Source organism: Bombus terrestris, chromosome 4 (genome assembly GCF_910591885.1).
Source record: "Bombus terrestris chromosome 4, iyBomTerr1.2, whole genome shotgun sequence".
In the NCBI taxonomy this organism is placed as follows: domain Eukaryota; kingdom Metazoa; phylum Arthropoda; class Insecta; order Hymenoptera; family Apidae; genus Bombus; species Bombus terrestris.
Genome location: NC_063272.1, coordinates 12,630,898 through 12,654,658, shown reverse-complemented (window position 1 = coordinate 12,654,658; position 23,761 = coordinate 12,630,898). Strand labels below are relative to the sequence as shown.

Below are 23,761 nucleotides of genomic sequence, written 5' to 3'. Positions count from 1 at the left end.
AAGCGCAAGCTCAATTAGCACTCAATTACTACTTAGTTACGACAATTGATACAGTAACCTTAATTACCCTATTCGATCGTTATCATCCAACCATTTTTAAATTATCAGGAAACCTATCTCAAACGACAATTATTTTGAAGATACACAAATTTTCGCAATGGGGAAGAAAAAGGCTGAATGTTTTAAGTCGAAATACTTTCTAACAAGATAATTTTCACTGTCGCCAGTTTTAACAATTTTTTGATATTAAACAGAGAGTTCTTTTTAGCTGTTTAGAAAATTAATGTATTATTTGAGATAATGTTTATCCTACGGAAGAAAGAGTTTTCATAGTGAAACAGTGGAGTATAAAAGCGATCAAAATCTTGAAACATTAAGGGGAAAAATGGATGAAGTCAATAGCGATTTTATACGAAAATTTGAGAATATTGGTTCGGTATTTGACTGTTGGGAAAAGCACGTCTGACGTCAAAGCAATGCGTACATAGTTCAATATTGGAAAAACTAAGCAAACAGGCCGAGAAAATTCAAGAGAATTTAATGCATTTAATCTTTTTTCATAAGTAAACATAATTCTGTTTATACTTCCTTGCTAAATAAACGTCAGATCATTTTAAAACATTCAGTTTTTTCTTAACCGCCCTACGTAGATCATATACACACTCGATATTATCAAAAAAAAGTCACAACTTTTCAATAAAAAGTCTAAATTCCATTAACCTAGCTATAACCAGGAAAATTCAGTACACAGAATTTTGAAGTAGAACGCGTTGTGCGATCAAACAGAGGATTAGTTTACAAGCAAAAGTACGTTCAATATCTACGATAAATATCCCAGACCACCGATCGAAAAAATCCTCAAAAGTTTTGAAAGTGTTATTTTATAAGATAAAATAACAACAAGACCATACAACAGGAGACTCTATTAATAATTAATATTAACGAAAAAACGTAAGAATAATAAAACCATTACCGATTACTCTGATTACTCAACATCAAATCCAAAAATTACAAATATCATGCTCACCTCTCTCTCTGTGCGCTCGAACACGGCATTAGTATCTTGCCCATACTGTTCAATTTCCCTTTGGGGTCGCACAAATTTCCCGACGACTGCGTTCTACGGCCGGTGAGGCCCTTTCCATTGTGCCGACTTAAATTCGACCCCATGTTGGGACTGTCGTTCTCGATCTGTGCCTCTGTCGTCCCCTCGACAGCGTTCACGGCATTTCCGGGCGTGTTCTCCTTGTTCGGCCAGTCGAGGTACTCGTCGATGTCCTTGGCATTGACCTTGCAGGATAACGCCGGTGTAGCGGGCGCCGGCCGTGTACGCTTGCTGCCCGGCTGCAGTTGAGGACGACAGCCTTTACGACGGTTGTTGGGCGATTCGCCGCTCAACGAAAGCCTCTGCACTTTCCAACTGTCCTGACCTCCGCTCGCCGGAGGCACGGTTACGACTTCCTCGCCTGCAACAATCATGCCATTCTGTTTTACGCGCTGCTCAGTGACTTTCAGGGTTCATAGATATCGGCGCTGCATGCTTGCGAACAACCGTTACAGGCTTTTCTTTCTGACGGTTCTTGCGGTGATTTGGATTGAGTGTTTAGGAGGGAATTGAGTGGATGGTGAATTAAGAAGCAAATTATCGGGGGGAAATTGGCAGGTAGAGGATGGGATGCGATTCAATAGGCAGAAATGTGTAGAATGTTCAAAAGGGAATATTTGGTGAGTGATAAGATATATTGTGAACAATTCGTGCTTGAATATTTGAATTTTTGAAAATTTGAATATTTGAATTTTTGAATTTTTGAATTTTGTTTTTAAACTTTCTTTCTTTTGTTCATATTATGTTGCACATAAATATACGTGAAATAAGGTAATAGTAATAATAATAATAATAATAGTAATAATAGTAACAATAATAGTAACAGTAATAGTAACAATAATAGTAACAATAATAGTAACAGTAATAGTAACAATAATAGTAACAATAATAGTAACAATAATAGTAACAATAATAGTAACAGTAATAGTAACAATAATAGCAACAATAATAGTAACAGTAATAGTAACAATAATAGTAACAATAATAGTAACAATAATAGTAACAATAATAGTAACAGTAATAGTAACAATAATAGCAACAACAATAGTAACAATAATAGTAACAATAGGAACAATAGTAACAATAGTAACAATAGTAACAATAGTCGGTTATCACGATAAAACGGAGAACTTTAGAATCTTTAACGTTCATGTACGTCCGAGTATAAAAGGAAAAACTTAACGAGTAAACGCACGTTCAAAAATTCAAATTTTCAAATTTTCAAATACAAATTTTCAAATTTTTAAAAATTCACATTTTCAAATTTTTAAAAATTCAAAGATTCAAATTTTCAAATTTTTGAATTTTCAAATTTTCAAATTTTCAAAAATTCAAATTTTCAGAAATTCAAATTTTCAAATTTTTAAAAATTCAAAAACTCAAATTTTCAAATTTTTGAACATTTGAAAATTTGAATGTTTGAAAATTTGAAAATTTGAAAATTTGAATATTTGAATTTTTAAAAATATGAATTTTTGAAAATGTGAAAATTTGAAAATTTGAATTTTTGAAAATTTGAATATTTGAATTTTTAAAAATTTGAATTTTTGAATTTTCAAAAATTTGAAAATTTGAAAATTTGAATTTTTGGAAATTTGAAAATTCAAAAATTTGAAAATTTGAATATTTGAATTTTTAAAAATTTGAATTTTTGAAAACTTGAATTTTTGAAAATTTGAATTTTTGAAAATTTGAAAATTTGAATATTTGAATTTTTAAAAATTTGAAAATTTGAATTTTTGAATTTTCAAAAATTTGAAAACTTGAAAATTTGAAAATTTGAATTTTTGAAAATTTGAAAATTCAAAAATTTGAATTTTTGAAAATTCGAAAATTCAACAATTTGAATTTTTGAATATTTGAAAATTCAAAAATTTGAATATTTGAATTTTTAAAAATTTAAAATTTTGAAAATTTGAATTTTTGAAAATTTGAATCTTTGACTTTTGAAAAATTTGAATTTTTGAAAATTTGAAAATTTAAATATTTGAATTTTTAAAAATTTGAATTTTTGAAAATTTGAAAATTTGAAAATTTGAATATTTGAATTTTTAAAAATTTGAAAATTTGAATTTTTGAAAATTTGAAAATTTGAATTTTTGAAAATTTGAAAATTCAAAAATATGAAAATTCAAAAATTTGAATTTTTGAAAATTTGAAAATTCAAATATTTGAATTTTTGAATATTTGAAAATTCAAAAATTTGAAAATTTGAATATTTGAATTTTTAAAAATTTGAAAATTTGAAAATTTGCATTTTTGAATTTCCAAAAATTTGAATTTTTGAAAATATGAAAATTTGAATTTTTGAAAATTTGAAAATTCAAAAATTTGAAAATTTGAATTTTTGAAAATTTGAAAATTCAGAAATCTGAAAATTTGAATTTTCAAAAATTTGAATTTTTGAATTTTCAAAAATTTGAAAATTTGAAAATTTGAATTTTTGAAAATTTGAAAATTTGAAAATTCAAAAATTTGAAAATTTGAATATTTGAATTTTCAAAAATTTGAAAATTTGAAAATTTGAATTTTTAAATTTTCAAAAATTTGAAAATTTGAATATTTGAATTTTTAAAAATTTGAAAATTTGAAAATTTGAAAATTTGAAAATTTGAAAATTCAAAAATTTGAAAATTTGAATATTTGAATTATTAAAAATTTGAAAATTTGAATTTTTGAATATTTGAAAATTCAAAAATTTGAATATTTGAATTTTTAAAAATTTGAATTTTTGAAAATTTGAATCTTTGAATTTTTAAAAATTTGAAAATTCAAAAATTTGAAAATTTGAATTTTTGAAAATTTGAATTTTTGAAAATTTGAAAATTTGAAAATTCAAAAATTTGAAAATTCAAAAATGTGAATTTTTAAAAATTTGAAAATTCAAAAATTTGAAAATTTGAATTTTTGAAAATTTGAATATTTGAATTTTTAAAAATTTGAATTTTTGAAAATTTGAATATTTGAATATTTGAATTTTTGAAAATTTGAAAATTTGAAAATTCAAAAATTTGAAAATTCAAAAATTTGAAAATTCAAAAATTTGAATTTTTGAAAATTTGAATTTTTGAAAATTTGAAAATTTGAATTTTTGAAAATTTGAAAATTTGAATTTTTGAAAATTTGAAAATTTGAAAATTCAAAAATTCAAAAATTTGAAGTTTTGAATATTTGAAAATTCAAAAATTTGAATATTTGAATTTTTAAAAATTTGAATTTTTGAAAATTTGAATCTTTGAATTTTTAAAAATTTGAAAATTTGAATTTTTGAAAATTTGAAAATTCAAAAATTTGAAAATTTGAATATTTGAATTTTTGAAAATTTGAAAATTTGAATTTCTGAAAATTTGAATTTTTAAAAATTTGAGTTTTTGAATTTTTAAAAATTTGAATTTTTGAATATTTGAATTTTTTGAATTTTTGAATTGGCAAATATGTATATCCGCAGTTTAGTTACAATATCCAGCGAGTAATTCGCTATAGTATTTAGAGAATGATTGGTTATAATATTTAGCTGGTGAAACAGATTTTCGTTTAAATCTTAGTTCTTTAGCTGTGCGTGTTTAAAAGATGCAAATTTACATAAACATTCGTGGTATAATTTTGAATATCGTGTTTGCAGGTCGAGTAGCTTTGGATTACGTGGGAAAAGAAATTTGCGAAAAGGTAATTCTGTATAATAACTGACAATAAGTTTCAAGTGTTAGAGGAATGAAGGACCGAGAGTATTTGAAATTAAAATGCCAGAGCTTTTTTGTCCGAATGTGATTGAATGTCTTTTGGTAATGTCTATATAATTTGTCTGAAGCGAGTAGAAGATTGAGAGAGAGTAAGAGAGAGAGAGAGAGAGAGAGAGCATAAAATAAAGAAAGAAGGAATGTATAAGCGTAAGGTATGTAGTGTGTTGAAGATATATACATATAGCTGAATGGAATTGAGAGTGAGAGTTATTCTGCGTCATAGAGTGTATTGAACTTTATACTCAAATATTGTACGCTTAAGCTGTATATATATGTAGTTATTATTTTAATACGTTTATTTATTAAAAGTCTTAAAAGATGTTTTCGTATTTTATATTTACTTTCCCTAATTCGGAAGATGTCTACGTATCATATACTCAGGAGCAGAAATTTACCAATTTTTAATGCCATAATTACAAACGAAAAAAAAGCAGGTAGAAACTCTTGAACAATTATTTAGGATGATTAATATAAACATACGCGATTACACTTATTAATAATTAATAACAATACGACAATAACGCTGTTGTAATGACTGGCAAGTAAAAATGTTATGTGTTTTAAATTATAGATAGTAAATAAAATCATTTGCAAATTATTTACAAAGTGGAAAATATCGCTTCTTATCTTAAATATTGTATTCAGTCCATAGCTACAGACGATTTAAAGCTGGGAAGCTATTTAGCACTAATTTACGAGATGCATTCCGAGAATACTTCATGTCAGTAACAGTGCACTGATTGTTCGTTCCTCACAATCTGTTTCGTCGGTATCAAACTCCTTTGGCGCTTTGAATGGGCCTGGATCATAGCCAGCATTTCGATAGGGTCATCGGAATATGTTGACGGTTTAATTCGTATCAAAATTGTTTCTTACTATATTATTTCTACGGTCGTTTTGGACACATGAATTTTAATTCAAGATGCAATTAATTTTATTATTATATACCGGTATCGTCATTACGAGAATCCTATTTCATTTATTGTGAATATCATTAATTTTACTTATAGCATTTTTACGTTAATTCACATTTCTCCTAGACTTTACTAGATACTCTTTACCTTCATAAAAATTCAATGAATCGCATAAATCAAAGCTTACGATAAATGCAGTCGAACGAATTTAAGTAAAACAAATATTTTTGTATCTTATTTTAGAAGAGAATTTTATAGTGGTTTTTTAACATAATTACGATTGAAGAAGCACAATTTAAAAGCATCGTTCTTTCTCGCATTTAAGAATCCTTATTAATGAAGATAGATAATACCCTCTAATTAACGAGAGAAATACATATAACATGTTTCATTTAATTATTGATTCATTTCGAAAAGTTAGCACTTGAAATATATTATTCAACGTAAAGAAGCGCCATATCGGGATAAATTAATTATTCAACTCTCTTTAATGACGCCATTCTCATTTGGAAGAGCTCATGTGAAAGTAAACGTTTTAACGAGATACGCCAGTAGGCGTAGTAGATTTTTCATTTTCGTCCAAAAAGGCGAGAGGATCGTTATGAAAAATGAGGGACGGAAGCATATGGACTGAAAAGTGTGAAGGATAATAGGATTATTTAAAAGAAAATCTGGAATTATAAAAAGGCATATATTCATCCAGAATTAGAATTTTAATTATTTCGTTTGTAGAATCTGTGCATCGTTTTAAGAACAATTTTGGCAAGACCGACTATTCGATATTAATATCTTTACATAAAGTGAAATTGCTTTCTGTGTTATCTTTCAAATATTTTAAAGTTAAAACACTCATTATCTCAAGATATAATCCTTTTCCTCTTACTTTTGTAAAAAAAAAAAATGATCATTTCGAATCAACGTATCATATCTGTGGCTCTGATATTACGTTGCCCTAAATATGATTAACGAGAAAAGAACGTCATAACAGCAGATTCCGAAATTACTTTTCACAAACTGTCTTTCAATTATGGTCAATTATTTCCATTTACTATTCTTCGAATATTAATTTCAAACGGAATTTGCCCACATCTAGTCACACAAATCACCTTAATTATCATTCAATTATCATTGAATTAAGTTGTACTATTCGAAATCAAAGAAAGAAAACGATTTATCATTCAAACTTCTTCCCTTTAATTTATCTCTATATTAAGAATAAAATTTATCGAAACCTTATCATTCGGATCAACGCACATACCTTATCTATCGTTCGATCGAATTAAGTTGCCCTCTGTACGATTCACGAGAGAGAACAATGCAACAGAGTATTTTCAACATATCAGAAAATAATAGGATTCCTTGTTCCGTACGATCGTTTAAGGGCGCTAACACGCAGCGCGGCGTTCAAAGCGCATACCTTTAACGTTGCGTTTATCGAGCTCGATTCATAGGCGTTGCACGATATTGCGGCGAGATACTAATATCCATGGCGCACGAACCTCGTTGCATAACTGTATTATTAATGACAGACGTGGAGCGTACGCACGTGCGCACACGCTAAGGCACGCATTCATCGAACGGAGCAGGAATAATTGAAAGCGGTGCCGCGCGCTGCTTGTTGCGTCTGCAGCAGCCAACTTTTAATTCGACGAAAGAATCGGCTGCGTTTCAAGAACCCGTTTCAGTGAATTGCGATAGGCGCGTCTAACTTGCTTTTCAAGTGTCTGATTAATGGCATCGCCGGAGTATACGTCTTTTCAGTGGATATTTAATTCAAACGCTGTCAATTTATTTTAAAGATCGTGAATTTGTAAGTGGAAGAGTTTTTACAGGGAACTGTAGATATTTGTAAATGAAATTTGCGAGATCGGTTGGTCGATATTTTTTTCAATAGGAAATTTGAATGTTGCCGATTTATTTTGAACGATTATGGTTTTGTAAATGGTACATTTATGGTATTTTTATGAGGGATTATAAACATTTGTAATTTAAATTTGTAAGATAAAATTATTGAATTCGTTTCGTTATACTTTTGTAGATAGAATTTTATAGATAGAAAATTTAGATATTATCAGGCTTGGGGAAAAATATCAGTGGTATTTTAATTAACATTCGATTTACTGTATCTATTACTGTGACGTATTTCGTAAGCTTCTCGTAAGCTTCAATATTTTTGTAAACAATTATATAAATTTGTGAATTTATAAGACAAAATTGTCAAGTTAATAATGTATCTCGGACTTTTTATTTTTACCGTTATCACAAACACGCGAGTGCTTTAGACCAAAGTAATGATGACTTTTATTCAAATGAAAGCATTATTATACTTGCTTGGTAATAGCAATAGGACTATGTAGTTTATTTATTCTAATATATCTGAGTACATACACATGCACATACTACAGGTCGATAGTTTCAGTATTAACAAATATTATTTTATCTCTTCTCAACCGAAATTGGACAAAATTGTAAGATAACTTGACCATTATGATTCTCGGGAAATAACGCACATAAATTTTTACTTATGAAATTACGTCACGCTTGTTGTGTACTATGATGAAGATACGGGTAGTGAATAGCTCAAAGAGAAAGTTATTCTTGCATTCGGACATTTGCAAACAGGAAATACTCCGGAAAGCGTTCGTACTAGTTCGTAGAAGTGTTATTTACGTAGAAAATATATACGTTGACAGAAAAATCATAATTAACTCCCACAATTGTTTACCGATCGTTTATATCATCCAGAAATTAATCTATGTTATTAACTATTTTTATAATTGAATAAAGTAAGCAAATTTAAATAAATTTCGTTAATTATATTTTTATAGCACTTCATTCGGAAATTCTCCGTAGAGAGAATTCTTATTCAGTTTTCCGAACTCGATGTATCGCAAATTTGCTAAAATTGGAAGGTTACACATGCTCTTGAGTTAGCAAATCACTTTGCAATTCCAAGTTTAAGTTTGACTTCCGGCGCTCTCGTAAGTTTATGACACGTTATGCAGAAACAGGAAGAAAGTTTCGAGTGCCCCGAAATTCTAATTAGAAACTGCGACTTTCTATAAATACATAGTTTAATTAAATTACCCCGAAGGAAACAAATAAATCAATTTCAATTTTCAAAACATACGGTCTTTTCAACGTAGTAATCTTTTATATCTATAAATCGTCTAATATAACTTGCACCCATTCGAATACACAGACAATTTTTAAATTGTTCATCTGATATTTGTGAAAATGCGAGAATTTTATTAAAATTCCATCTAATCGCGTAGAAGTTTTTAGAACACATCGCAATAGGAAAGAGGGAAGGATACTAAAAACGAACAGTAGACTAAGAGACAATCTCCTCCTCTTCCTGAAACTACAAGTAATTCAATTCTTTGCTTTCCTCCAATTTCCCTCAATACCATCTTCTATAATTTCATTCTATCGATAACATGTCTTTGTTAAGATCCGTTTAAAGTTAAGTTTGTTAAAGAATTCTGAGCATAGAAGAGAGCCACGTCGCCAAAGCATAATTTTCATGGCCGTTGCAAATCAATTTCGTATATCAGGCCAGTATCAATTTTCCTCTCTTCTTGTCAACGTTTCGTCACATTCATTACCATAATTACAGTCTCGTACAGAGTTCTCAAGAATTTATGTTTCGCGGCAAAAAAGCTTACAAAAGGCAATGCAGAAAGAATTATCTACTTATACGAGGCGAAATTGCCGGCATACAATTACCAAACACAGTGATTGCCACACTAAAAAAATATTTCACGTGATACACGTTATCCTTTTACGTTGCAAAACAATAGCGATAGTAATTTCGCTATCGGTGGCAATCGTTGAAAAATGATAATTTCAGTGTTTTAGCTACGAGAATGAACCGTTATGAAAGACGACAAAGGAACAAGAACCCTGTTTTCCCCTGACTAGCAGAGGTTTTAACACAGTTTTTACCTTAATTACACACCAGTATCCCGAGTTTTTCCCGAAGTCGCGAGGGAATAATCGTAACAGAGCGTTGACAGGGTGATTTTATATCGTCCGCGGTGCGTAAATGCGTGAGAAGGAAAATAAGTCGAACGGTGCGTCGGAAACCACCGTTGCATCGGTAATTGCACCTCACCAGTGCATGACTCATTTATAACGCATGAGTTTCTAACTATCAGACTTACGCGAGACAGGCTCGGCTACGTTTTTCAACGAAAAACGAGCGTGACGATCTGTCGCGAACTGTAATTTCGCGGGAGGAAAAAAGAAAGAACAAAAGAAGAAGAAGAAGGAAAAATTAAAAAGAAGGTATCAGCAACGTTCTTGTTGTTCGAATTTTTAATTCGAAAAAGTTTTATAGCTATGTACTTGCTTTTATCGTAGCTATCCAAAGGAGTAATAATATTCATTTGTATGATTTATAATGATTATGTGTTGGGAGGAATAGTAATGGTCGAAAGTGATAGAGCGACGCTGGTATGTTGATGTATTATAGTTGCGAAGATGTAATATGATTGAAAAGCGAAAAATAATGATTCGTGAAATTTTGTACCGAATAACAAATGATGAATCAGTTAAGTTTCTTTAGGAAGAGATAGGAATATTTCTTTTGCGATTCTTGAATTATAAGGAGAATATATACTAAACATATTATGTTTAGTCATCGCATAATTTCTTACTTTGGTAAAATTTTGTGTAATTCCTAGGTTTCTACGGTGACGTTCCTTTCTTACGTAATAATTCATTTATAATAACACAATCATTCACTCGAATGTCGTATTAAATTATTGGTAATTTAAGGAAACTCCAAAACACCGATTAACTAATAGAGTTACTAATAATTTCTTGCATCCAGGCATATTAATTTTAATGTCGACATAGTTTTGGTATTGCTGCAGGTAATATTCCTTACTGTCAATAGAATCTCTATTAATAGAGTTTCTCCGCTATTAGTGAGCAGTATTATTCACGATATCGATATTGAACAAGATAGGTATAGAACAAGAAACAAATAATGCTATAATAAATAACCATACTTACTATCTTTCGTGTGAACAATACAATTTTGACAGTACTAATACATCATATTAACATCTTATGCATGCAACGTTGTGTCACGTTTAATAATTAACACCTAAACGTTATAAAACATCTGTTCTATGCTTCTCTTTTATTTACTATATGAGTTATTTTATTTTATTTCGATATTATTTCGAGTAAAATTCAAGTTTTTTGTGTCTAGAAATCATATAATACAAATATAACTGTAAAATGATTTCTGTTATTCAACTAACTGAAATTGCTACATAAAATAGGAAAATATATGAATTTAAAATTGTTAATACAGAGTTTCTCGAATTAGTGTAATGGCATTTAGGATTAGAATATTACTATAAATTGTTAATGATTTTAATCATCTTGAATTTAATTTACTGAAAGGTTTAATTCGTACGATTATCTAATACTTTGTATAAAAGCACTAAAAACTCGGATTTTAATTTGTATCTTCTAAAAGTCGGAATTCTCGCGTTATAAGATTATAATTATGGTCGTTAATGCTCACTGGTTAAACAGATTTGAAAGTAAAGCATTCAAGAAACGAATGTTACACTCCTTCTACCATAACCATTAACGTTATGCTATTATGTAGCGAGCGTAATGAAAATGAATTGCTACAAATAATTTATGTGATTCTATCTATGCGATATACATATTTAGCAACGTGATAATCAAATTCTTGTTGCGTTAGACGTATTTGCGCTTTCACGAGCTCATTATTAAATGGATAGCATGAGGTACGACTGGTTTCTGGACTAACCAACACTAACACAGCTGTAACTTATGCACGATCTGTTTGTATAGATAGTTAAATAGATCACGAAGTAGCGTTTTTTTTTTTTATCGATGACCATAAAAGGTAACCTTCGCGGCTTTGTGCGCAGTTTTTCCTTCTGGTTGCAGTCAAAGAGAAAACGTACTGTACGTACGTATATACATAGCTTTTTTAAATGCTACGCTTTTATCGAGGACAAGCAGATCGATGTTATTCATAATTGAAAGGGATAACACAGCTTTGTAACCGAGGTCTGTTTCTAATGCTTTAGATTTTGTTGCTGTTATGGAGAAAAAAGAAAGTCATAGAAAATGTTATATTGAAATAAAATATACTACGTATACTTTGTGAAACTTTATGAATGTTCGTTCATACTGTAACGACACAAGATTACCATGATTACAATGGAATTTGAAAGTAATTATTTATTATAGGTATAAGTATGTCGACGGTTCGTTAACATAATAAACAACATACTGTTTAAACAAATTTGTGATTTTTAATGAAGTGGACGTTTTCAAGAAATATTTCATAATTGTTATACGTATACATTTTCGGATTTTCAATTTGCGGATTCACTTTTCGCTTTTCAACTCCATCAGTGGAACCATGATACTTGTATTATATTATACGAAATTGTAATAACTAACAATTTCATTGTACAAAATTATATAACATAAATTAAATTTTACATTCATTATATCTGTTGGCTTTTAAGATACGTAGAAAAATAAGGAGACGCATATTATTTTACGAAGAATGTTTCTATCCCAAAGGATTGTTAACTACGTTACTGCAAATCTGCAACGTTAAAAAAAAAAGATGCGAAATTTTAGAGATTACTAAAGTTCCTCTGTCAATTATTCTCTGTTTAAATAATCGAATATTCTCTTGCTTTGAGTATCTTTAACGATTCGATAACGAATAGCGGACCAATCTCCAATAATGAAGCAAAGGCTATGATACGTATGGAATTTTTGGGAAAGTAGAGTAGAGAATGGAATTTTTTTTAAAAGATACAATACTGACAAACGTGTGGATAATGTTTTTTTTAAAATCGGTATCCTGAAAGAGCTCTTATCAATACCTAGCATTATAGATAAATGTAGATAAATATTCGATTAATCGAAAATGTAACAGTAAAATACGATAAAAAGTATAGTGGCAAACGAATGAATATATTTTTATATGTATTTTTAATAACAATACAGAGTTCTAATTAATAATATCAAATAATATCAAGATTCTAATTGTTATATGTCCAAGCGTATAAACACAAGACTGCTTTCAAATTTTTATTTCAAATAACAATGGCAAACTGAATGGAATTGGATTCTCGTATAAAGTAATTTCCTATTTGTATTCTCGCCACTGTACACTGTGCATGCACAAAAGTTCGCTTATCGTTTCAAATAAAATCCAAAAAGATATACTCTTTCATTGAATCGAACTTTCCTTTACGATAAACGCTAAGAATGATGAATGAGCCACAGTATGCACCGATCGTTCCCCTTCTCGATCGTTTTGCTTCGAATGAAAATGTTGTCGATTAAACGGACGCTGAACAAGGCGCTAATTTACTGTACCGAAAACGTCGAACGTCGCATCATCCGTCTGTTAACTGGATCACAAAAGTCAATTACGAGCTTAACTGTTATCAGACACGGTACGTTCATTCGACATATCTGAGAAGCATCTAGCTAGACTGTAGACAACTGTTTGCACACGATAGAACGGTACATTCACGATACGTTTGTTCTCGATTAGCCGGATTCAAAGATACAAGACAGGACAGAGACAGAGGAGATATCCAGGTCAGGTTCAATCGATAAACATTGGATCCAGTTCGTTGGTTAAAACTTTACGACGTCTAAATTCATCCGTACTTACTGCGATTCCGAGATAAGCGTCACCTTTTGAAAAGAGGCTGCCGTATAGGAGGGTGAGCCGGTAAAGGACGATTCACACTTCCTGTGCTTCAACGCGATAGACACCGTATTTTGGTCTGGTATATTGTTATCTGGAAATTTATGTTATTGCGGAGGAGCGGAAAACATAAGGAACGTCGATGATAACGGTTTTCTTGCGAAGGATAAATTCTACTTTTATGTAGCCTTCCTGTAGCTTTGAATTGGATTAACCCCTTAAGCGAGGAAAGAATTTTTGCACACAATTCGCTAAGTAGGAAGTGATATTTTATGATATAGCGGTTAATGTTAACGGTAAAACGTTAGAAAATTTTGATCTTCTTTTACTCGCCCAATTCTACGTATTGTATTTTCCATTTTATAATTCTATATTCTCTAATTATTATTCAAACTTCTACATAATTATTTTTTATATTATTAAGCAAGATAATTTTGTGGATTAATATACTATAATTAATACGCTATTGGAAAATTGTTCAATATGATTGAAACATTCAATTATTATCAGTCAAATAGAAATTAAGCGTTTGGTATTTAAGCAATTATATTTAATATAATTATATACATATTTTACTTGATTTGTAATTGAATTACATCCTTCGACGAGGTGTTACTTGACTGTAAAACTATAGATAGAATAATCCGCAATGATTTCATCCATTATGTATATTACTGTTGCGTGCAGTGGAACATTACAACGCGACGAAATTGAATACCAAAAATTAATATGCAATTGATCAAAATTCAATTCACTTATGCAAAATTCATCACGTAGATTATCAACGTCACAGAATCTTACTAAATTATTTCACTATTCGAATATTCATATCGTAGTATTATAATTTTCGAATATAAATGTGCTTTTTGTCACAGGATAAAACAAGAAATTACTGAGATCAATGTTAGACGATTCTTTTAAATTAATACAAAAATCATTGAACATTCGTTGGAAGATTATAATTTTCAAATAAATGTTTTATTCCACGAAAGAACATGAAATTTCTAACGTACGATTAATTATACTCTTATATTCTATTTTATTCTATATATATATATATTATATCCTATTAGATAAATAAGAAGATCCTCGTGATTAATTCGTATAGTAGTATCTAATAACAAATTGTGTATTTAATTTCAACCTACAATTTTAATTTAGTAATAATTTAGTCCCGCGTTAAATATAAAAAAGGAAGGTGACGTGAATTAGTGTTGGAACGTTGAAAATATTCGACTTGTTAGAACCGACAAAAAGAATCTAGGTCGATATCGAAGATTATTGGCGTTCTAAAAAGAAGTTCACGGAAGGATGGATGGTTGATCTGAAATTTATTACCCCGAACGAGAATTCCCCGCAACTTTAGCCACTGTCGAATCAACGGAATGAGAGGGACGTTGATTGTTCGCTCGTAAAATTTTTTGATCAAACTGTTCCTCTTTAAAATCGCTCACACCTCTGTGATCTTATGATTGAGGAAGGTAGGGAAGATGAAATGAAACGAAAGTGATCTGCGAAAGTAAATGGAACCTCGAAACGATTTAGTACGCGTTATCGTATGTCGAGGTACAAAGCAGAGATATTTGATTTTACAAAGAATACGAAAATATTAATACCTTTCATCGATTATCTAAATGAAGATTGTAAACGCAAATATTAATCCATATCGGAAATTTTATCTGTCAGCTGAATGAAAACAGATAATAACACGAAATAGCCGATATAATACATTTTTAAATACAGAATAAATATTTGAAATATCATCTTTACCTAGATAATTTATTTAGCTTTCTATTTGAATTATATTCTGTAAAAAGCAAACAAATGCCCAGATATTTTGCAGTGGCACGGTAGAATTCGATTTACTGGAACGAAATTTTAGTTAATGATTAATCGAACTTTTGCTGCTTGAATTCACGTACTAGAACGCGAGCTCCCATTGTATGAACGAAAAATAGTAGGTAGTGGGGAAAATTGGCGAGCTCCTATTATATGAACTGCAATTACACAAACTGTTTGTTCCCTGGCAAATTCAGATAAATGGAGTTCCGCTGTAGTGTACGTAGTTTACTATCTCAACTCAACATCAACACGATCTTCGTTCAATTCGTTTCCAATGAAAATCCCTTAAATCTAAAACCCGTAAAGATAAACCATAGAAAATACCGATAGGAAAGAGCAATGGAACGAAAACAAGGGAAGTCTTCTGACTGTCAAGAAGGGAAAAGAGTTCTTCCAGTCAACTGTCATTCGAAGACGAAAATCTATGGCGCGTATAAATGGAGATGGGTCGCGCTGGATCGTAAGCCAATTCGCATTATGCGGAGCACGTGCTTCCCAATCAAGCGGACAACGGCGTATCCGGTCGTGCTGAAACCATTCCAGGAAAATCCATTTACATGGCAATTAAACAGCGTCCACGGTGGATTTATTATGGATAGGTCAAAGGCAGTGGCCGTGGTATCGCCTTGGATAATTAAACAACGCTCGACGAAATATCCAGCCTCTCGTGTTTACGCGTATTATGCAAATGACCGGACTGTGGTGTCGCGTTAACACGTAGAAATAATAATATTCGCGGAGCGTGTCGCGTTACGAATCGGTTCCCAATGTTCGATTTCGAAACCAACGACTAAACCTTCTGGCTGTTTCGCCTCGCGGTATTGTGCTTTTGCGAAGGCAAAATATTAACGATATTTCTTGGTTCTCATTTCCAATTATTGCGCGAGAATTTCCAATTGTTCATGGTTTACTCTGATTACTATTTTACGGTCAAAAAGGAACGTCGAATTTGTTGATTTATAAGAAGCTTGGAATATCGAAGCATAATTTCACAGTTTGGAATGTAATCGGCGAATTAATGTAAGTGAAATAAAACAGTGATAAATTGGATAATCATAATCAAAGGAATATTTAGATACATCTGTGAAATAATCTTATTGCTTCTAAGGAAAAATATTTTGTAATATTTATGACAACTTCTTTTCTAAGTGCAATCGATAATTTCTATAGTTTCCAGACATAACGTCTGCATGTATATTGTTCTATATCTGATACACTATACGATCGTATAATAGATCATATTACTACATTACTTCTGTAATTTATAATCAGAATAATATCTTCTTAGAAGATTTACAGCTCATATTTGTTTGTATTCGCAGTCAAGAATGAAATTACTTACTCAAAGCTCAATGCAGCAGACAATCATCGGTACGATAAAAGGTTCCGTGGAAGATATTTATTATCTATTTTCATCACATGTCTCTAAGTTACGACATCGGATAAAAGGCGAATAACGAAATTCCAAGAACAAATATCCATCGAAGTCATAGCTACGTTACGTACTTTTGTTTCTTAAGACAAAGAAAACAAGTTTTCCCGTAATTTACGGCGCCTATCGCTTACACCAGTCACGACGTCCTAATGCTTCTCTAATTTAAAACTAACGATTTCATTACGAGCCGCAGAAATACGTCGTGAAATGGCAATAAAAGATACAAAAAGCTTCATCGAGAATTACATGGACAGATCATTAAGCCTGTACTGGAGACGGTGTAATAATATTCCCTACTTTTGATTCGATGAGAAATACCTTCGTCCTCGGACGAACAGTCCGACGGAATGATTGTAATAAACCGCGATTACCGTTCCCTTCGTGGAATTACTTTAGAATAAGGCAAACGAGCTAACTGCAAGCGTCGTTACCGGCTCGCCATTGCCCTGTAATCTGCAACGATCCTCAGATTCTTAGACTTAATGCGGACGAACGATTTTTTTCTTGGGCGCTTTCACGGGAGACGCGTAACATGAAATGTATAGATAGCAATTCATATTGTGACGATTTATTAGATGTGAAACAGTACATTGTATCCCTCTTTACATGGTGTTTGTCATCAATATATGCTTGTACTGTTGTAATTTCTATATATACGTTTGAATTTCTTCCAAACTTTATCAACAATCTCATCGTAGTATCAATAAAATTTTAATAACATTTCATATAACGCGTCACAATATGTACAGAAAATGATAGAAATTTATTCTAGAGGGATCCAGTTAATTAGTATACGAATGTATAACAGACGATACTTTGAAGAGACGAATACTTTTGATAGTCGCTGTACGACTATCCCGTTATATAGAATCTCATTGTATTTTAATTCTGACAAAATCGTTCGTTTGTATCGACTCTTAACGCTGGATTTTCACGGAATTGCTTGCAATGAAGAATTCTTAGATCAAAAATTGATAGGCAAATGAGATTACGAAAGGATGACAGACGTTTATCTCACCTGATGCAAAATGTTTTCTTTCGTAGACGCACTGTGGCACACGGGTTACAATGAACGATGGACCCATGAAAATCGGCCTTCACTCGCGTCGGAACGACTGACTCATCGAACTGGTATGAGAGACTGAATGAGCTCCGTAGTACCGATAATGCTAAAATGTGTGTTATGAACATAATTGATAAGGAGAAAGCGTCATTCCGGCAAAGATATCGGTGATGCCGGTGTTTATGCACGAACGAGACCCCATCGCGATATTATTGGCTTCACGATCTGTTAAAATTAACACGTTATGCGTGAAATCTCCATGTTATTCCTCTCTCCACACCGATGTTCAGTTATATCGGATTATTATGGCGTGATTGTGATTCGAAGTAACGGTCTATTGGAATTTCATCTTGCTATAATGGAATACATAATGGAAGGCAGTTTATTGTGGTTGTAGTTTAATTCTGTTTGTTGCTCGATTGAAATCTTTGATAATATTACTTATTGTATTCGGTCAGTAATATCTATAATAAAAAGATTCAGATAGAAGAGTTTATTTTTAGTTTGACAAGATATGGAGATAACGTTGTTTGGATTAATCTTAGATAATATATTTTACTGAGTTTGTTATGTTTATTGTATTAAAGTATCAAATATATTTGTTAGATTTGTTTGTAATTTAAATTTTAATTATCGTACGTATATTTCATAAATTTGTATTAATATATGAAATTATATATGAATTGATAGATATATCACTATTTATTATATTTAATTCTATCAGTCTGTATATTTTCAATATAATATGTCATATTATGCTATGTTCTCTAATTAAAACCGTGACTATAGATCTTTGTAAATAACATTCAATAAAGAAGATCAATTTTAAGTTGAAACAGCTCGGATAAGTTAAAGTCGTTTGTTTAAATGATTTAATACGAGTCTTATAATATCATTCTTGGAAAATATTATTAATTCCAACGAATACGATAAAAAGGTTTATTAATTTTTGTACGATGTCTTTGAACTTCCTCTTTGACACGAAACAAAAAATTGTAAAAAATTGCGAAAGCAGAGAAGATTTCCAAAGCATGAAAACTGATCTATTTAGTCTTCTCTCAGAGAATTTAGAGCTTCGAACAAGTTAAATTCATCTTTACTTTCGAAACTTTATACATGTCACCAAACCTGTGATGAAAATCACAGGAAAATACACGATAAGTACATTTCTCTTGATTTATTGTTTATCAGTTTATCGATTAAAAAGAAAGAAACGAGGAGTAAGCCAGATACACATAATTCGATAGGTGTACGTAGACTTTCGTGACGAATGGTATTTACCCCGGAACAGTGAACTACTTTTTGAATCTTTCGCGTAGCTACACGAAATCTATGAGTCAAGCCAGCCTCGTCGGATTAAATTCCCTTTCTCACGAAGAATTTCCATGAAACGAATGACAATGAACGCGTACCCCGAGCAACCGTTATTTCTTGGAAAAATTTTCCTTCCTTTACAAAAAAAAAAAGAGGCAAACGCGGAGAAACGGAAAGCTCGACGTTAAGCTGCTATCGCAAAACGAGCATTAAACTGTCACTTTCCCCGAGGCGTCATTCTTATCACGTCTGACTACCATAAAGAGTAACAATAAGTTACGCGCTCTCACTTTTCTCGGCGCTTCGTTAGAAAAAGGAAACCTTGCTCTCGCGGTGAGGAACATAGGAAGAGGAACGAAAATCCTTGCACGGTGCGTCGCGAGGACGCAAGCCCGATGGATAAAATGCCATCTTGTAGAGACCTTGAATTCTTTATGACAATCGATGGCTCCGGTATCTTTGATGATCCTCATAATGATCGTAATGGTTATTCAAGAAATGAAACGATTAATTGCCAGCTCAATATATTATGAATATTTATGAACAGTGATAATCTCTCGATATAAACAAAGTTCAGGAGCGTTTTATCCGTGATCTATGATACTTGTCCTTTTATTTTTAGTTGTGTCTTTCTACTAATATTTTTTCAGCAAGAGTATCTGGAATTAGTAGGTTGCAGTATATGAAATATATTCAACAGCTCGTACTTCAATAAATCCCAAACAAAATTCTTTCGCCAAAAAGGTTAAAGTGATATATTTACATAAGCAAAAATATTTATTGCAAAAAGATGAACACCTAACTTATGATTCGTAACATTTCTTTCATAACATAGTTTCGGTAATAATATAAGAGAATCCTCTAAAGTGTAAAATGTAAAAAAATTACAGACAAAAGCGACTAATTGTAATCCTCGACCGCCGTAAAATTTGTTGCTTCAACAATCGCGTGATCGCAGCCTAACTCGCGTCTTTGGATATTAGCAGGCTCCAAGCTAGAATCCGCAGCTTTAGAAGTTTCTACGGCATGAACGACGATCTTTCAACTTGTTCGAGTTTCCAAAGTACCATAATGTAGTAGGATGTGTTTCATCTTCGCGATAAGAATATGGAGTTATGCGATTCGCGACGGCGATACTTTAACGTAATGGAAAGTCGTCGATCGCTTTTAATAAATCGATATTCGTGGCTCGAACGTTGCGATATTTTTGGCGAGTTTCGTCGTGGTTACGAAATGCGGTTTCGTTTAACTTTTCGTTGAATTAGTGCATGGAGTTTGCTTACTGAGAGTTCGTGCTGAACGATACGGATCTTTGTAATGATAAAATCACATGACGTTAAAGGTGTGAAGTTATGGTACGAATGTTTATACTGCATATATAATGTACATGTAATATATGTAATTTATGGAACTTTATAAATATATGGAAAAATATATGGAAAATCTGCAATCAGGTTATGAGATTAGTTATAAAAAGAAGTAGGAGCTGAAATAGAAGATCTCCGATAGATTCAAGAAGCATATTCCTGTTAATAATAATCGTTTGAATGTTATGAACCTTCAACATTAACCATCGTTACAGATCTAGAGGAATAGATGGTAAAAGTAGGAAAAAATATTGAATTTAATTATGACAATTTTAAAAGCCGAAACAAATTATTGTATTAATCATTTAAAATAAATTATTATTATATTAAATTCATAAATTGAACAACAAAGAAAAGTGATATGTTACAAATATTTTTAAAATTTTCTTTATGAATTATTGTTATTTATGTAGTTTCTTTGCAATAGATAAACTTATGAAAATGAGTCATATTGATAAAAATGGAGACAACTAATTTGATTTCTGAGAGGTTCATTTATCAATCATTTCCTATTAGAAAAATCGGTTTCTGTTTTTCAATATTGTTAAATATCTTCGTATTTTCTTAATTCTCTAGAAGTATAATCTTGTCGAATAAAATTCATTTTGCAACGATACTAAACACAGATGTTCAATGTTTAGGCCAAATTCAAATCGGATCTGTGTCCATATTTTCGAAATTCTGGCTTCAAGCTCCAATTGCCTTAAGATCCTACATAAATGCCCTCAGGGCGCATGAAAATCGTAGCTAATACGCTTTATAGCAGTACGATGTTGTGTATGCAGTACTTGTTATGCAGCTGGCTGGTTAGTAATCGGTGTTTCACAACGCTGTAAATTAGTCTGATACGGTTAATGTATGAACTACTCCTTCGTATGGCTTCGAGGATATTCTTAAGTTTACGAGGCGAGAATCGTCTTATCAAACTAAACCTTCAACTTGTAACTCTTGGAAAACACAAGATTTCTATTAAAGTTGAAACGAAAGAGTTAACAATTAGTATTTTTAATTTTAAATTATTAACGATTAGTAAATTAAAATTTTCCAATTCCTAGAAAATTTTAGAGAATAACGATTTTTATATCGTTGATTTTTTATTTTAATTATAACGATATGTAAATGTTATCAGATAATATACTTGTAATCGATAAAAAATGTGAAAAAATTGTTATTTGATAAAGCGATATTTCCCAAAATATTAATTCCATTGAATTTTCCGGAAAAAGGCATTTCATTTTCGAGTATTCGAGTAAGTAGCAAAAATGTGAGACTTCAAATTAAGTTCAAAATTGATTTATGGCAGACCCAGGTGACGCACATTTCTTTCAACTCTACATTGCTAAGATTGCCTGTGTTACGAATGTAAAAACTTATGATTTATCCTACCGAGTGGATTTTTATATTCTTCGTCCTGAATTGATATGACATCTTCCCAATGGTACTTTCAGTTTTTATTCATCCAACGACTTAACATTTTTTCATATATATTATCTTACAAATACGTTTACAAAGCACCACCAATTTTTTTAAATATCCTCTCTTAACAATATCCTCATTATCAGACACTAAGAATCAAAAATTGCAAAATTACTCCACTAACACTTAACAAAATTGAAAAACTTATTAATTCCACCCTTTTTAATATTCAAAATTCTACACCCATACGTGTTATATTTTACCGACCAATTTAACGATTATTTAATAGCCCAAAAACTTAGAATAATTTTTGAACCGTACTAAACGTATCTAGTACTCAACTATCGCTAGAATATGAAATATTATATTTATATACAATATCAACATATAATATTTATTTACGTACTCTTTTATTTTATAATAAATTTACATAATTGAATTATATAAATTTTATAATTTATTTGTTCACGTATTTTCATAGATGCCATAAATAGTTGTTATTCTGACAGAATAAGCAACACGACTTAATTCGTTCGCTCTTATACGAAGCAACAAATACAGAGATATTGCTGTGTCCGAATATTAATGCGAATAACTGTCTGCGAAAGAACGTTATTAATTTATAGCGCTCATTTACGTCTCTCTCAGAAATTCAGAAAACGTCGCTTTTTTCAAATTTTATAACATTAAAAAAAATGGATCTTTTAAAACATCGTCGTTCGTTTTGCTTTCCAGCGCTATGGCGCTATGCTCTATCCACTCATATCTTTACGAGCAGGACAACGCTCTAGGACTTTTCCCGCCCTCTTTGGAATGTCTCTCAACGTTATCTAGCGCTCATTCCAATGGAATGCGGACGATAAACGGCACGAAAGAGCACTGCTCCACTCGCCGGGCTGTAATTCAACGTATCACCGTGCCTTAGTGCGACTCGAGAGGAGAAAGAGAGCAGAATATGCGCGTTATAGCTTCGAATATGCATTTAACGCTGTCCTCTCGTCGACGACTGATTGCTTGCTACGAGTTCATGTATTCCACCATAAATTCCTTTGTTTCTTCGACCTTTTCTATATTTCCTCGATAACAAGGGAACGAAGTGTAAAATCTTTGCTTCTCGATGGATGAAGCGATACGAAGGATATCGTGGGAAATTCGATTTCATGACGATGGTTGTTGGACAACTGAGATTGTGACTTTTCACATTTTAAATAAAGATAACTGATACAATTGGGAAGATTATTCTTTTATTAACAGATTCTACAGTGGCTACAAAATATATTTGCACGCCACTGCAATTATTATGGCATTTATCTACGCAGCATTGGTATTTATATACCGATTGATTAAATTCGAGCACATCGAGTTTCATATCATTTGATAGTACGTTTATATGATTGCAAAAATTGAATACTATGGAAATGAAATGCGAGATCTGATAAAAGAAACGCTTCGTCGAAAATTCAACCAAAACATATATCCAAAAATATATCCAATCGAAAATAATTATTACTTAGATCACCGTCACATCTGATGGATATAATCTTTCCTTGTTTAATTTATTTGCTTCAAATCGCATCAACTATTGAATTATGTCATTAGCGAGTCGGATTACTGAAATAATATTATTATATCAATCACGATTTAGTTACACCGATAACCAAGTAAGTATCTGTAGCTTACTATTTCCATCTCACGTTAGCCGGCTAAATTACAATTTGATCGCGGCCACTTAGCGGCCGTGTCACATCAAAACGTAACTATCACATTAAAAATTACGAACTAGGTAGATAATGGTCGGTAGCCACCGATTTATTGTAGATTACA

The 23,761-nt window shown here is 31.3% G+C and overlaps 1 protein-coding gene across 1 annotated transcript in view; it reads right to left on the bottom strand.

The window, feature by feature from the left end:
* LOC100651991 overlaps positions 1–23,761 on the bottom strand; it is a 232,738-nt gene that overhangs the window by 68,667 nt on the left and 140,310 nt on the right. Inside the window, exon 2 of the mRNA XM_020862917.2 lies at positions 1,028–1,466. Coding sequence (XP_020718576.2) covers positions 1,028–1,466 — 439 coding nt within the window. The remainder of the gene's footprint in view (positions 1–1,027; positions 1,467–23,761) is intronic.